The 17,564-nt window shown below is 38.4% G+C and overlaps 1 protein-coding gene across 1 annotated transcript in view; it reads left to right on the top strand.

Moving 5' to 3' along the window:
- Positions 1–17,564, top strand: part of LOC136856737 (AP-5 complex subunit zeta-1) — a 216,093-nt gene that overhangs the window by 83,717 nt on the left and 114,812 nt on the right. Inside the window, exons 5-6 of the mRNA XM_067134821.2 lie at positions 4,957–5,131; positions 11,152–11,402. Coding sequence (XP_066990922.2) covers positions 4,957–5,131; positions 11,152–11,402 — 426 coding nt within the window. The remainder of the gene's footprint in view (positions 1–4,956; positions 5,132–11,151; positions 11,403–17,564) is intronic.

The following is a 17,564-nucleotide window of genomic DNA, read 5'->3' as shown; positions in this document are numbered from 1 at the left end:
ACTACATGGCAGTACCATGGTATTGCAGATATGCATGGGATGGCAAAATCTTCGATCAAATTGTTCACTGGCTTGAAAATACTGAACAGACATGTTCCAAGGACATTCCTGGAATCATTAATGAGCAGAATATCTCTTACATACGTCCAACTTTTCCCCTCAAAAGCTCCATGAGCTTTTTCCAAGTCAAAAATTTCTATCCAACCATTTATTTTGTCTTGTTTTTTTTTTCAGACTCTCGCTGAATGCACTGAAAAGAATATCTTTCCTTCTTTCTAATTCCTTCAAAATCTATAACTTTGTTTCTCTTGACAGCATTTTAATAATTCATGCAGAGTTTGCAATTTCGTAACAATTAAGTTTGGCGGGCGAATATCATTATTAACGGCATCTGATTCCTAATGTCAAACTATCATGGAACGTATGCGAGGATCGCGGAAAAACAGAATGGGTGATAATAACGGAGTAATTTTCTATCATCAAAGAAATAACCTGAAAAATAACATTGTAACATTAAGAAATTCACAGAAATATTAGAGTTCATTGAGTCATTGCTGCATAACTTACCTTAAAATACGATATTACGATAAATGAGGCAAGCATAACCTAATTCAAAGAATGTAATACGAAGATAAACGGCTGATTCATGCTATGACGTAGTATGTTTATTAATTTTGTCACTTGTAAAACAGTTCACTGGTAATACACAAGAGACTTCCAATCTTTTGTGGGACAGAAATGTACAACTCCATACATTACAAGAATCCACACTAGTAACTTGTAATGTGCAAGACCATACTTTTGTGGAATAGGCCCCAGGACCACCACCACCACCACCACCACCACCACCACCACCACCACCACCACCACCACCACCACCTCTAAGTTGCTTTCAACAAATTCCCTTCCTTTTTTCCAATAGTCCACCTCTCACAACCGTAAAGTAGTACACTCCAGACAAAGGATTTTCCAAAAGCCTTTCGTGTTTTTAAACTTATATGTTAAATGACTTCTTTTATTTTGAAAGACCTGTTTAGCAAGAGCTATTCTTCTGTCAATTTCCTTGATGCATCTATTGTCTTCAGTTATAATTAGGGCCCAGATGTTTATGACATGTCATATTTTATTTCTTTATATTATTTCCATGAAAAATACAAGTTAAGAATGATATTATCTAGGGTGACTAAAATGATGCAATTTTCACAGGTCATATAGTTATATTTTGGCTCTCTTAATGTTTTTTGTCATTTTCCAGTAATTTTTCATATTATAGCCATATTTCACCATGAAATTTTGTGTTTTTATTTTAGTTCCATTTTCACATACCTGCTTTCAGTTGTCTCAAAGTTGGATTTTTCACATCTCCTAATCATTGTCTATACTTTCTTACAATTATCTTTTTTAGAAATACATATTTATGTGAATTTGGAGGGTAAGCTGTATAGAAAGAGACATGCATATAAAACGGTAGAATTGTGAGCTTTAATTGAATTCTAATGATTTGACATATTTCAAATATGCCCCAATAACATCCTGCGATGTTGAATGGTCTTTTCCCGTTACAAGTCTGTGTTGTGTGAAAATAGAAGATCGTTCCTATTTGAAAACTTTAAAATACATATAATATGTAATTTGCTACTGTAAATCTTTCGACTAATCGGCCAACAAAATGTGACATTTATTTCATTCTGTGCAGAGTTGAGAGTTACCTCTGGAATGAGCAATTAAGTAAATTCAAAATATAATAATAAAATTATTATTAATTTATGATTATTGAATGTTCTAGATTTTAAAAGTATATTTTCAATATAATGTTAATTTAAACAGTGGCAAGATTTTAGAGATTTCAAAAACGTGACCAATAAACTCTTAAGTCATATTTAGTGTCATATTTTAATACATTTTTAGGTCATAAACATCTGAGCCAAGTCAATGAAGGCTATAAACTTCTTTCTGTTCATTTCTAATCTTCTTTCCAGTATCATTCTTACTGGAAAGAAAGAACTGATAACATTAGGTATTATTAGTTGTTGAGCTGATGAATACTGCTGTAATAAAGTAACATGTTTCTGCACTCTGAATGTCCTGAATGTCAGAAAATATTTATTCAAATAAGTACATTTTATTTGCCAAGTTGTTTCCAAGTGGTCCCTCACCTGTCAAATAGGAGTGGGACTCCATTATTCCCATAGGTCCAAGGCTTGCTTAAAATGTTCTGAGCGTGCTCAGTGAAAAATTCTGTAAAGCAGGATGCTACCCTTACTTACACATAGTCCAGGTGAGAATCTCTCCTCTAACGGGTTAGCTGTACGCATAAACAGGTTTAGTGGTGGGGTCATGTGAAGCGAATGGAGGACAATAAGTTACCTAGGAAAATAATGGAGGGTAAGAGGGGTAGGGGGAGACCAAGACAATGATGGTTAGACTCAGTTTCCAACAATTTAAAAATAAGAGATACAGAACTAAACAAGGCCACAGAACTAGTTACAAATAGAGGATTGTGGTGGTGATTAGTAAATTCACAGAAGCTTGCAGACTGAATGCTGAAAGTCTATAATGAAGATGTATGCATGTATGTATTGTGCCCTAAAAGGAATTAGGGATGGAGGTGAGCATGGAAATCTCGGGTTGATACAGGTCAGTATGGAACAGTGAGTGCTGTGGGATGGCCAGACTTAACAAAGAGAAGGTTATAGTTGCATGAGGAAAGAAAACAACATCCAAGAATATATGTATATTACAAAAGACAAAATTTGGAAAATAACATTATATTATAAATCCATCGTGTTACCAAGTATACCAGATATCAGCCTGTCATAATCGTAGTGACAAATTCAGGCAAACATCCATCAAAAATAAAGATAAAGTAAGAGATTTGAAACAAAATGTCATTTCTTTCACATTGTGCTTTCCCCTCTTCTTTTTTTTTTTTGGCAGTGGGGGAGGGGGTTGGGGGGAAGTTGCACTACTGATAAACTAAAATTGTGCTATGCCATAATCATCAGTAAGAATTTACCTTAACCTTAGATTTCAAATGAACAACAGAACATAAGCTTAATAATCAGCTGGGGCTTTACTTCCTCTTCTATTAATTCAACTATTAAATTCTTCACTTCATTAACACTCATAGTCACTTAAATGTCCTTTATTGTTTGATTTAAATACCTTTAAATCAAATATTTTAGTAATTCATAGCCTTCTTATTAAAATTAGGTCAAAGATTCTTAAATTACAGATATCACACTAATTCAGGTAATTCATAAATATTTAAATGTTAATTAACCAATCCAAAATAAGCTTGCATTAATTTAAATGTACTGTTACCAAAGTACACCCATTGAGAACTGTGCAAACTAATTTTAAAAAATTCTGAATCTAAACTTCACACTCATGGTTTGGTTATCACCTGAACTCGAAAATATAAATTTGAACAACATCTCCATTTGAATCCAAAATACTCTTATAAAAGAAACCATCCCTGTCATCATGTAAACAAATGTTATGTGGGAATTGTGGCAATTTATTATGATGTGATTTCACTTAAGGGAAAACAATAAGTAACCTAGAATAAAGAAACTCACATTAATAGATCTTCTGCCCCCGGCCATTTGGTCATGGCGATCTCCACGATTCGTACCTCATTGCTGTCCCTTTTGGAAGTCCTTTATGACGTGTGCATTACTCCTCAGCTCTTCTCCAAGATTTAGGCTTTTATCTTGGGATTGAAAAGGGTTGCTGGTTGGTAATTCGTCATCCACCTCCTATACAAGTCGAATCTGAGTGAAAAGGGATGTGGACGTCTTTGTGAAGTCTTGCAGGGCACAATATGATGCCTTATCCCTGATGAACTCAAGCCACGATGAAGTGCATTTACAGATTTGCACTTCACTTTTGTGAAACGATCACCCCAAACTTCTTCGATATCTGACACCATGAGTAACATAACTTTGTACTTTAATTACAAGATAACCTCTTCGTTGAAATAATTATGTATATCTGCTTTCCACTTTGCATTATGAATGTTTAAACACAGTCAAGTTCTATATGATGAACCACATAAAAGAAAATGTAGCTTGACTACTTGTCAAGAATTGACGTGCACATGTCACACTTTGTAGAATCAATGCACATAAAAGAAAATGTAGCTTGACCACATGTCAAGGACTGACGTGCACATGTCACAGTTTGTAAAACACAAGAACATTGTTTTGTTAACAAAATCACTAGATATTTACACTAATTTTGTTACTTCTCTGCATTTGGTACTTCATTTCAAAGTAACTCACATTAATATTCCAAGATGCCCTATCCAAATGTGCGTGACCTTCTACTGTCATGCTTCAAGATTATTCTTCAATTTAACAACTTAACAAAATGCTCCAACACATTCATACACTATAGCATTTGCATACTCGCATTAGTTCAAAATCCAAGCGCCCAATTCGATGTGGTAGAAAATACTGTCTTGAACAAAGTAAAGTTCATGAACACATGTTTAAATCTTATCTAACTTCATTACCACAACCGTCTCACGATTTCAAATAACTTACAACGTACAGACACTTCGCTGTTGTAAAGACGGTGTTACGGAATGTAAAGAGAACACAGTTCTTCTCTGCATCTATTTTATTCCTTTCCATGTTGTCCAAAGACGTATTACCATGTGGTCAAAAGAACATATCATGAAGATGACACACATGCGCCCGGGAAACATCGGGATGGATTCATACATGTGACCCTTTCGGGTACAGTATGTATGTATGTATGTATGTATGTATGTATGTATGTACCGGTATATAGTATATTTTGTTGATTTATGTTTTTAATTGTTCTCAGTATTTGAATCTGGTACTTATGTGTGTGAGTTCCTCTATTTTTATAAATATCTTGTAATAGACTTTCATATTTACGTGTTTGAGTAAAAATGGAAGTGCATAATATGATTGAACGTTGCAGGTCTTATGTGAGGTGCTCGATATTCTCAACCAGCTGGTACAGCTGGACAAGAGCCAAGGATCACAGAGCTTGCTTGTGGTCAAGAGAATACAAAACAACATCACTGAGAAGTTCAAAGCGGACTACAGGGATGTTTGCATCTTCGTCCGAGTTCTCAACTTCTTGCTCAACTTTGGTGAGCTATTCTCGCTGACTTACACTGTTCTTTGTGCATATAGCCAGTTGTGGTATGATGATGTAAAAATGTAAATTTGTATCCTCATCCCGAGGTGATCTACATGTATCTTTTTAACCACATACCAGCCAATCTTCAATTTCCGGCAGTACTAGGAATTGAATCTGGGCCTCTGGGGACAAAGAAACTACTACTACTACTACTACTACTACTACTACTACTACTACTACTACTACTACTACTACTACTAAAATGTTTTCATTCCTAGACGGTAAAGCCGTCTCTCAGGCTGGGAGATTTGTAGATTTGTTATGGTGAAGGAGATGCTTGGAGAAGGTGAAGGGGTTGGCGGCCGGGGCCTAGACTAGAAACTGTCCCGGCATTCACCTTAGTGCAGGAGAATGGAAAACCACGGAAAACTTCCACAGGACAGCCGACGGTTGGGGTCAGCCGTGAGGTCCAGCCCTATCCCGTCTCCCGAATGCAGAGGCGTAGAGCCATGGTAGAGGCATGGCCACCCCTCCTCTGCTCGGTTGGCCGGTCAGAGTGCACAGCTGTTGGACCACGGACCAGCCATGGCCACTTATGGGCAGAGACCCACTCTGCATCTACCGACCAACAAAGAAACGTGTCTGGCATGGTGTACAATCACTCAAAAAGTGAATGTTGAATGAGCGCTCAACATTGTAGAAGTTCATTGAATGTAGACTTCTCTCAGTAACAACTGAAGGAATAGATATTATAATGTTTGTTGTGAGGTATTCACAGGATTTGTGTCAACATGGGAGAGGAATTATATTTTGATCATAGGCAGTTCAAAATTAAGTTTGATAAAGTATTAAAAACAAGGGACATACAACACATTCATTCATTCATTTTTAAGCTACTATACAACCTTGTTCTACCACAAACAAAATATTGCCATAACTGTACTGCATATACAGTATACTGTATATGACCTTCTTCAAGTGCACAATTTGTAGGTATGCATGTTGTAACCACAAAGATGCACACAGGAGATGCTGTCAACTGTGTACACTGTTTCATTTACAAATTATATACACATTGTACGCACACACTAATAAACTGCCGTCTTGAAAAGAACACTGCTATGAAGAAGAAGAAGGAGGAGAGGAGGAAGACGAAGACAACTGCCACAATAACATGTCAACATACTACCAACGCAACAAAATCACAGCATCGCAAAAAATGCTAATGTAACTAACCTAAATGACCATACACATTTAAAAAATTCTCCCCTTTTCGCTCTCCTCACATAACATCTGTACAACACTTCTCATTAAATTAGCCTTTATCTTAATAATAAATAACATTTAATAGTTAGTCTCTCTTTCAATTCCCTACTTTATTAATCTAAAATCTTTAATTTGCATTCATCCATATTACATAAAAGTACATTATAACATGAAGTAGGTCAATAACCTTCACTCCCCTCTCCAATATTTATGGAAATTTCCACAGCGCTCCACTTGCTCCGTCATACTCCCCCCCTCTCCACGGTACAGTGTACTCGCCTCTGTCATCCAATAGGAGAGATCCACAACGTTCCACAAGGCCCCTCCCATGCTTCCCCTCCCTTCTCCGTGAGCAGTGTGCTTTGCCCAAAACTTTCCATGACCACAGTCCTGAAATAGTGTTTGGTGACAACAGACTTAACATCGGAAGTCTTGATAAGTACGTAAGTTTTCCAATATATTAATAGTTGTAAATTTATTTTATTTTTGTCATTACTGGTTCATGTTATCACTAAACTGTCAATCATTGACAAGTTTACACAACATAAACAATACTGTACATATATAAGCATGTTTTAAGTGATTTGATAGCATCTAAAGGATGTTCTTGTAGAATGAAACATGTCATTCTTTGTATATTGGTGTTTATTTTACAGGTATGTTTATAGTGTTATAATTTATATTGTAATTGCTGTGTGTTTGACAGACTGAAAAGTTTTTATTGCATTTAATTAAGTCAACACTGGAAAATATGGCTTCATTCTTAACAAATGAATTCACATACTCGATTAACGACTTACACTCACAACTCTCGCTAAGACAACTCAACACCAACTCCCAAGACTGCCTCTTTATATACATATCCTGGCCAGGCTTCTAGAAGAATATGACACAACATGCTTTCTCATAATTTCTAGAGTCTCCAGTAACCTATGTACAAATGGATCGAATGTTCTGTAGGGCTCTAGTAACAAGATGCGTTGTTCTGGACTATTACCGTGTGTTGCACAACAATACCTTGGATCTATACATCATATATACAGGTACTATGTACTATTAATTATGGGTTCTTACATTAAATAAACTCTTATTAATATACATACAGCAGACGTGTCATAACATAATCTCACATGAAATGAAAATCCACAGCCTGTTTCCAGTCATTCGACCGGGTCAGGAATGGAATGAATGAAGCCCCTTCTAGCGATGAGGATAATAATCTCACATACACTACCGGTCAGAAGTTTTTGATCACCTATCACAACTATGGATCTGTGGTTAAAACAGAGATGTAGTTTTAAATAATCTATCATAGCCCTGTTCTGGTAATAAAACAAGCATAAACATGTAAAGACAGAACGACTCTGTTGTGTATTTGACCGGTTCTCCGCATGGAGGGTCGCTGATGAGTAACCACAACAACACTGACGTGTCTTTACCCAAGACGTGTCCTCTCAAAGAGGCCTCATTCCTTCAGCTATCTGTGTAGCAAGCAGTTCACATTAGTTTTCAGTACACTGTGTGCAACTAGCAGTGTGTTTGTGTATCTGATCAGGTGCATACCATATTACCTCCAAATGGGACGGAAGCAGGAGATTGGAACTGAAAAGCATGCTGTAATTGTAGCTCTGCATCACGAAGGGTATTCTAGTAGGACAATAGCAACATAAGTTGGTGTAGCCCAATCTACAGTGGTGTATGCATTGCAGCGGTTCAAGCAAACCAATGCCAATGCAAGTGTTTCGCGATCTGGAAGACCCCATGTAACATCATACAGGGAAGATCAGTTCATATGTGTACAAAGTAAACATCAGAGGACTCGTTTGGCACCTGAAATTCGCGAGGAAGTCAATGATATGCAAGCTGCTCCAATCTCTGTCTTACCAGCGCAATGCCGTCTTCGTGAACGAGATTTAAAGGGGTGCATAGCGGCCAAAAAACCTTTATTACGGACACAAAATAAGGTGAAAAGATTGCAATGGGCACAACAACATAAAAACTGGAGCGTGCAGCAATAGTCCAAGGTGTTATTCACGGATGAATCGAAGTTTGAAGTATTTGGGAGCCATCGTCGAATGTTTGTTCATCGACTTCGTGGAGAACGTATGAAGAGTCGGTGTGTGACACCTACGGTGAAGCATGGTGGAGGGTTGGTTATGGTGTGGCGATGTTTTGCGGGTGATAAAGTCGGTGATCTAGTGTGAATTAATGGAATATTAAAGAAGGAAGGATATCGCAGGATACTGATCAACAATGCAGTTCCATCTGGCAAGTGGCTTATTGGTCGTGGGTTTGTTCTGCAGCAGGACAATGACCCCAAATATTCTTCTAAATTGTGTAAAGGGTATGTCAATAGAAAAGAGAAATGTGGGGAACTGAAAAATATGATTTGGCCAAGTCAGTCACCAGACTTAAATCCCATTGAACTGTTATGGGATGAACTTGACAGGGAGGTCCAAAAACTGAGGTCAACTAATTTTGAAGAGCTATGGAATAATTTACAGAGCTGTTAGACTGCAGTATCCATACAAACACTACAAAATCTTATTTCCAGAATGCCAAGAGTTTGTGCAGCTGTTCGGAGGGCAAAGGGTGGATACTTTGAAGAGGCTAAAATATAAACCAACGAGCTCGATACCTGCAGTCGCTTAAATGCAGGCAGTGTCCAGTATTCGGGAGAGAGTGGGTTCGAACCCCACTGTCGGCAGCCCTGAAGATAGTTTTCCGTTGTTTCCTATTTTCACACCAGGCAAATGCTGGGGCTGTACCTTAATTAAGGCCACGGCCACTTCCTTCCCAGTCCTAGCCCTTTCCTGTCCCATCGTCTCAATAAGACCTATCTGTCGGCGCGACATAAAGCCAATAGCAAAAAAAAATATATATATATAAACCATATTGTATTCTACCTAATGATAGAGAGAGAAAATATATATTTTGTTGGTCTATTTAGTTTTTACGATGTGTTTGTACATTGAAATAAAGTATCTAGTTTTGTGCATAGGTGATCGAAAACTTTTGACCGGTAGTGTACAACAAATAATAAGACCACCATTTATACCAAATGAAGTCTGTACATAACTACGTAAATAATAATAATAATAATAATAATAATAATAATAATAATAATAGTCGAGCTCAATATTTTCATTATTTACCCATGGCTTAGAGAATTGTTTCCAAGTTATACTAGTCCATTAAACTTGCATCATGCATTGCTTTATAACACATGACAGAGCAAACAGTCGATGATTGGATGGTTACCCTGGAAAGGTTTTGGAGAAGAAGTTGGTTTGTTCTGTCTGTTGTAGTATTCAGAACATAGCTGGATGATGTTGAGTGTCTCTTTGTTTTAACAGGGAAAATAAAGACCCCAAGCTGCTACTTTATGGGTCGGCCTGAGTGGCTTATTCTGGTGGAATCTGAAGGTGCTCAAACACATCAACCTCGTGTAGATACATTATCCGCTTATAAAAGAACTCCTGCAGGACAATTTCCCAGCATCTTGATTCCAAAAAAAAAAAAAAATTGAAAACATAAAAGTACTTACTGCAAAAAAAAAAAAAGAAAACACATATGACATTATTTAATTTTGAATTTTCACGACCGCATTGTAATCGAAATTGACTTTCAACCTCTTAGGTCGTGTTACGTACATGTAGTATGTGTTGAAGAGATGTTAAGTACAGAACAAAAATGGCCAAGCGGACACCAGTGGGGTCCGAACCCACAACCTCCTGATTTCATGTCAGTTGTTCTACGAGCTGTGGTGGCCTAGATCATCTTTATTCTGTTGAAAAGGATCTAAGCTACAGATCTGGCAGTACTGCTGTCACACTGTAGAGTACATGCAATTCGCCCATTGTGGGCCAAGTCCATGAATTTTGAAGTACGTAACATGACCTAATAGGTTGAAAGTCGATTTGATTATAACATTATTAATAATAATAATAATATTACTTTATGGAACTGATATTGTCCAAGAGTTGCTCGAAAGCTTAAATGCTGCCATTAACACACATTCTTTGTAGAATAAACATATTTCAGAAGAGTTCTGATGTGTGACTACAACAGCAGGAGATATTATTCATTACAATTTGCTTGATGTCGCACCGAAACAGATAGGTCTTATGACGACGATGGGATAGGAAAGGGCTAGGAGTGAGAAGGAAGCGACCTTGGCCTTAATTTAGGTACAGCCCCAGCATTCGTATGGAGTGAAAATGGGAAACCAAGGAAGACCATCTTCAGCCCTGGCGACAGTGGGGCATCGAACCCACTATCTACTGAATGCAAGCTCACAGCTGCACAATTCAAACCACGCAGTTACTCGCTCGGTACAGGAGACTGTGATACCAGATAGAATAACGGGTTTGGACAAGATGTGGAAAGTTCACTTTTGTTTCAGGAATACTGTTATGTTAAATTTGGCAGTATTGTGTGCATAGAAACAAGCCATCATAGTGCATTCTTATCCCCCTTTGAACTATTGCAACCATTAAGTGTGTTGATCTTTTATTTAAGTTAAGAATTTCAATAAATATTGTGCAATATTTGTTGAATCTGTGTCTATTGGTGAACTACGACTATGTTATTAAGTTTTAAGTATTATCAGGGTTAAAAGGCAACCAACTATGCTGGAGTTTGATCTTGGAACGTTGAACAGTCTGGGCAAGCACTGCTACCCTCTTGGTTCCTTCCAACTGTTTTATGTGAGAACATCTTTCTCTATTGTGAGTTTCATTACAGTCTGTTTTCTGGTTGCAGGTGAAACAACAGGCTACAATTCTCAACTCTTCTGCGAGAACTTCCTCGGGGACATTGTTTACCGCAGTTACTCGTCCGGTCTTGCCGCTTTTGATATCGCCACTTTCCTCGTAGATAGTCGAGTCCCATCTCCTCTTCTCCAGAGATTCTTTCCTAACCTGCTGAAGCTGGTCGCATGTCACCCTGCTACGCTCATCGAGGAGTTCCTTGTTCTCACCCCTTCGTTTGTTGCTCCCCATACAGCTGTTGAGGTAAAGAACACTTCATGAAAAACAATATTATTTTATTCTTCCAGTGCTCAAAGGACTGCTGTTGAATCTTTCCACTTTGTCAGTTGGATGTCCAGTGGGAATACAACAGGATCCCAAAGGGTCAATCTAAGTAATGAGAAGGAACAAACAAATGGCAAGTGGGATCCTCTTCTCCTTCTGTGTTTGCCCTGTGTTTCTGGCCTTTCTTTTACCAACTTTATTCACGCTTTCACCGGGCAAGTTGGCCTTGCGGTTAGAGGCGTGCGGCTGTGAGCTTGCATCCGGCAGATAGTGGGTTTGAATCCCGCTGTCAGCAGCCCTGAAGATGGTTTTCCATGGTTTCCCATTTTCATACCAGGCAAATGCTGGGGCTGTACCTTAATTAAGGCCAAGCCGTTTCTTTCCAACTCCTAGGCCTTTCCTATCCCATCATCGCCATAAGACCTATCTGTGTCGGTGCGACTTAAAGCCCCTGGCAAAAAAATAAATTTACCCTTTCCTTCTTGTCTCTTCCTTTTTCCTGTATTTATCAGGCTTTCTTGTCCTACACTTATGCCACATGACGACTGAAGATCTGTCCAGAAGGCCCCTCAATGAGTGTTAATGTCCGCCCTCCTGATGAAGCTGACAAGCATAAACGAGCTTGTCGGCGGCTGGGAAGAGATAGATATAGAAGAACTGGGATTAGTGACAAGAGAGCCTATTGGTTAGAAGATGTTCATGTTTGACCGTCCTCCTAGGCTGACCTTCGGTGGTTGTGGTGGTCATTATTGTTTTAACCCACATGCAACTGTAAGTGGACTGTTACGCGCTCGATCAGCTGGGCAAAATATCCATAAGCGGACTGGTACGCTGTGGGGCATTGTCTCAGGTAACAACACATCTGAGTGCTATTAGCTGTAGGTGAAAGTATTTGTGGTTGAAACTCTAACCTAGGTACCTCGTTTTTTTTTTTTTACAAGTAATGAACTTCATTCCCGTTCTACATTGACTTTAAATAACTAAGATAAAATTCTAAAAGGATTTAATTGTATAAAGTCCACCTGTTCAATACACTTTTGCCATTTGATAAATGGTCTGTCTAAAAAGCTACATAGCACATGTTTTGACCTAGCCTAGAGGTCATCACCACCCGCTGTTTCCCCCATCCAACACAACATCACAACGGTCGCCAGTCAGTGTGGAGGTCAACACCTACCCAATCTGATCTATTCAAGCACAGGGCTGGAGGAAAGAGGAAGTGAGTAATATTTTGCGACTCTTCATATTATCTTTTACTTCTGCTTCATTTTTCGTTCTCACACGTGGCTTTTTGTTTCCACTTTTAGATCCTGGCTATACTTGTATTCTCCATGAAGAAATGTAACAGATTTTTAAAACTTCACTCCATTTACAGAACCATGACAAATAGAACAACATTTAACAGTCTTCACAATTTTAAGTATTTCCTCCAGCCAACCAATAGTTGTTATTAAATATGGTTGGATCCACACCTGTTACAACTAAATTCATCCAATATTGAAGCTATGTACATTTTAACATAGATTTTCATTGTACAGTAAAACCTCATTAATTCGAAGTCGTTGGGACACTAAAATCGGACATCAAATTACCTGATTTCTAATTAACCGTCGCCAACTCGAAATTCAGAAATGCCAACCCTTGCTGCATCACAAGATCCTTCAATGCATGCAATCACCTTGATTCACAGTTAAGCCTTTCAAATGCAGGTGGAAAAAATATATATTTCCGAAATGTATCCAACAAAGTGCATTTATTTAAATAATGCTCTTGGATAACGCCATACAGTGTAAAACATAACCTCACACCTGGAAAAACGAAACACAATTCAAAGACAAAGAGTAATCTACTGTATACACACGAGCATGACACAATACAAGTACAGTATAAAGCACATGCACAGGGGAGCCAACAAGACTCTTCAGCAGTGTTGCCAACTAAACTTTTTCCCTGCTAAATCTAGCTTATTTAATCCAACGTTTAGCGGCAAAAGAACAGTATTCCCGCTGGAGCATTTTCGCTGCTAAATCTAGCTTGTTTTATCCAATGTGCCTCATGTGATTCGGTGTTGTGGTTCACCCAGTATGAACAAAAACTTACTCTGTCTCTCCCTATGTTCCCTTCTTGTATGATGTGGTAGCAACAGGGAAAATAGCTATGGTCACCTAGTCTTGGTACCTGACTCATCACTGGTCCAGCAGGAGCATGGAATGTGCCTGTATGATGTAATATTATGACCACGCTGGTATTTGGTCACGAGACATAGGGAGTCTTTTCCTTTTACTCTCTTCGTAGGCTTGTCTTTCTTTGGCGATACCTTCATTTTACGAAGTGTAGGACCCCTTCCATTTTTCCCTCTGATTAGTATTAATAGTGAATGGTTGCCCAGTTGTACTTCCTCTTAAAACAATAAATACCACCACCGCCACCTGTCAAGACTAGCTCAGTGTACATAATAAATGTCCATGGTTTGTGATTATAGTAGTTTTCTAATTTAACAGAACAAAGGGTAATTTTATTCTGTACCCGGTGAGCAGTGCTATAAATATTTGGCTTATTTTCTAACATTTTCTAGCTTATATTGGATGATGATCTAGCTTATTAAATGAAAATTGGGTTGGCAACACTGCTCTCCAGTTAGAAATACATGACAGCAACAAAACAAACTTGTAGTGTTGTCAGCATCACTTGCACTTACTACAGAATCCAACATGGCTAGAGTGGCAAGTACATAATTTTTCAACAGAATAGTTGCTGCCAGCGCCGTATCTTTGTCGTGTTCAAGACCAGCTGTAGCTGCAGCTACCTTTGGCGTCACGTGATCACAGCTGATCATCATGGCAGGATGCTGCTTTTCTGAAGTAGTCTCAGCATGGTATATGGCGATGTATACGGCTAAAGTTATACCGACATCAGACTTTTGCCATAACTCCTCCCATTTATCTTCATTGTCATCTTCTCCTTCTTCTACTTCATTTAATGAACCAAACCATACTTGACGAAGAAGTTCTTGATTGTCGATGAAGGAATAGCATCCCAGGCAACTGTCACTTGTCCTTTGTCAACCTCCCTTATAATTTTCATCTTCTCGCTCAGTGTCTTGAAAGAATACTGACACTTAGCCATCTCGCAACGCAAAATAGGAACACACGTGCCCTAAACTAAAACATTTTCCGTGGTTTCCCATTTTCACACCAGGCCAATGCTGGGGCTGTACCTTAATTAAGGCCGCAGCCGCTTCCTTCCAACTCCTAGGCCTTTCCTATCCCATCATCGCCAGAAGATCTATCTGTGTCGGTGTGACATAAAGCCACTAGCAAAAAATAAAATAATAATAATAAAACACCAAACCAAACCAAACCCCATGACACTACAGTGCTTGAAGGGCCTTGGCCTACCAAGCGACCGCTGCTCAGCCCGAAGGCCTGCAGATTACGAGGTGTCGTGTGGTCAGCACGACAGATCCTCTCGGCCGTTATTCTTGGCTTTCTAGACCGGGGCCACTATCTCACCGTCGGATAGCTCCTCAATTCTAATCACGTACGCTGAGTGGACCTCGAACCAGCCCTCAGGTCCAGGTAAAAATGCCTGGCCGGGAATCTAACCCGGTGCCTCCGGGTAAGAGGCAGGCACGCTACCCCTACACCATGGGGCCGGCAACTAAAACACAGTACCCTATAAAAAAATATTTATTTATTTATTTATTTATTTATTTATTTATTTATTTATTTATTTATTTATTTATTTATTTATTTATTTATTTATTTATTTATTTATTTATTTATTTATTTATTTATTTATTTATTTATTTATTTATTTATTGTTAATGAACATAACAGGCATTCAGCCCAAATACATGTTTACAATGCAATAATAATCATAATAATGATACTAATAGGAATAAAAATAATAATTCTAATATAATAATAATAATAATAATAATAATAATAATAATAATAATAATAATAATAATAATAATAATAATAATAATAAACAAGAATCTACATACTAATTTGATACAAAAAGATTAATCTAGCTCCACCCTGACCTTGTATTCACCACATGACAGTCTCAGCAGATTGCCACAAGAACTGCTGAGTTCACATTACAACAGATTCAGCTCATGTCCTCCACAGCTGCTTACTTCGCATTCTTTGTTCCCTGACCTAGTTACACAAATGACAACATTTGCATACTATCCTACAATATCGCAATCCGTATGGCCTCTACATTTCCAACATACCATAACATTTACTTACTCAACTAACTCGCAAACTCAATGCCCTTTGTGATCACTTGGTCTTACTTAACCTCCAGGCTTGAATTCTAACTTCTTCACTATGTAAACACACATCCCCATTCCAAACTCATACCCCCTTATTCCCTCCAAGCTATACTTCCTGTTCGCATTCACTGCATATACCTCCCTTAGACTCTCCACAATCGCCCTATGACTCTTCTTCTTCTTCTTCCATTTTTCTGACACAGGAATTTTTTACCACACATAAATACCTGTTCAGTTCTCCTCCGTCTTCCCATTCCTTAATAATCCACCTTATAATACACCACTCATCCCCTTTTCCTAATATTTTTCGATGTTTGGCACTCAATAAACTATTTATAATCTTACTTGTTTCTTCACAATTACCTAATAAGTGAATATCATCATTCTCTGCCCCACAAAGTATACATACTGATTTATCTCTACCTTTTAACCAGCCCGTATTTTTATGATGTAGCCTCTTCAGCCACCATACCAACCCTCCCCTGTTTAACCTATCAACGTGTCTAATATTTATCTCTGTTACTTCCTCTACTTTATTAAAAACACTAAGGAAACTTCTTAATCTGCTTTCTGCCGATAATTTCTGCCTACCCATATCTCTAATCTTCCTTGTCAGCACCTTCATCCCTCTAGCTTCTCTCTTCATTCACACCTCTTCCCACATGTACCCCAAGCCTATCATCTCCAAGTATCCCTTAATTTTTTCTAGCCAGCATCCCTTATACATGCTCTTCCGTTGTTGTTCCTACACAGCTTGTAATACCCTCCCCCTTCCTGTCTTTTTAAATTCATCCAATATCGAACTATTTTTTTCACATTCTTAAATTCAAAATCCTCCCCACGCATTAATTCTTCCCCCTGCATTAGCTGTGCACAGTGGGAGCCCCATCACCATCTTACCGAAATTACTGATAATTCGCCTTAATTCCACTCTTTTCTCATCCAACCCCCATACTTCAGCGCCATACAGTACCCTACCAAAAATCACCAATCTTAAAACTGACTTCAAGGTTTTATAACTGATGCTCGGAAATTTTGCTAGCAAGTTTTTGACTGATGCTAGGGCGGCCAAACCTCTGCTTCTCGCCCTACTAATATGATCTTTCCAAGTGCCTTTACTGTTAATAATGACTCCTAAATATTTCAACTTACTTACTTGTTCCAGCTTTTCTCCCTGCATGACCCATTTCCCGTCCTCCCTTCTTCCTTTGTGTACTTAGGCTACAAGCATTTTAGATTTATTCCCATTAATTTTCAAGGCCCATTTCTTCGCAAAATCTGACACTGCATTTAGAGCCTTCTGCATCCCTCCTGGAGTTAGAGTCATCAATATCACATCATCAGCAAAAATCAATCCTGGTACCTCCACCCCCATTAATTACCAGCACGGCCCAGTTGCTTGACCCATGCCCCTCCAAGATATCGTTAATAAATAAAATAAACAATATTGGTGATAATTTGCACCCTTGCTTTAAACCCACCTTAGACTCTAGGCGTCTGCTCAACCTATCGTCTCCCAATTTTACACAGAACCTGACTACCCTATATATTCTCTCCACTGCCCTCATCATCTTTTCCTAAACCACCAACCTATCCAATTTCTCCAGTAGAGCCTCTCTGTTCACCTTATCGAACGCCTTTTCAAAATCGATTGCTGCCACATACTCTTTCCTTCTTGACAGGCTCCTATACTTCTCCAAAACTGTCATCACTATCATTGTATTATCCCCTGTTCTTTTCTTTCTTCTAAATCCCCCTTGGTAATCTGTCAATACTTAGGTAATTTCTTTCGGCCCATTCACTCAACCTGTTCGCCAACACCCGCGTGTAAATTATACTTAAGGAATCTAACAGAG

Source organism: Anabrus simplex, chromosome 1 (genome assembly GCF_040414725.1).
Source record: "Anabrus simplex isolate iqAnaSimp1 chromosome 1, ASM4041472v1, whole genome shotgun sequence".
Classification (NCBI taxonomy): Eukaryota; Metazoa; Arthropoda; class Insecta; order Orthoptera; family Tettigoniidae; genus Anabrus; species Anabrus simplex.
Note: the sequence above shows the minus strand (reverse complement) of the source record. Positions and strands in the feature narration are given on the sequence as shown.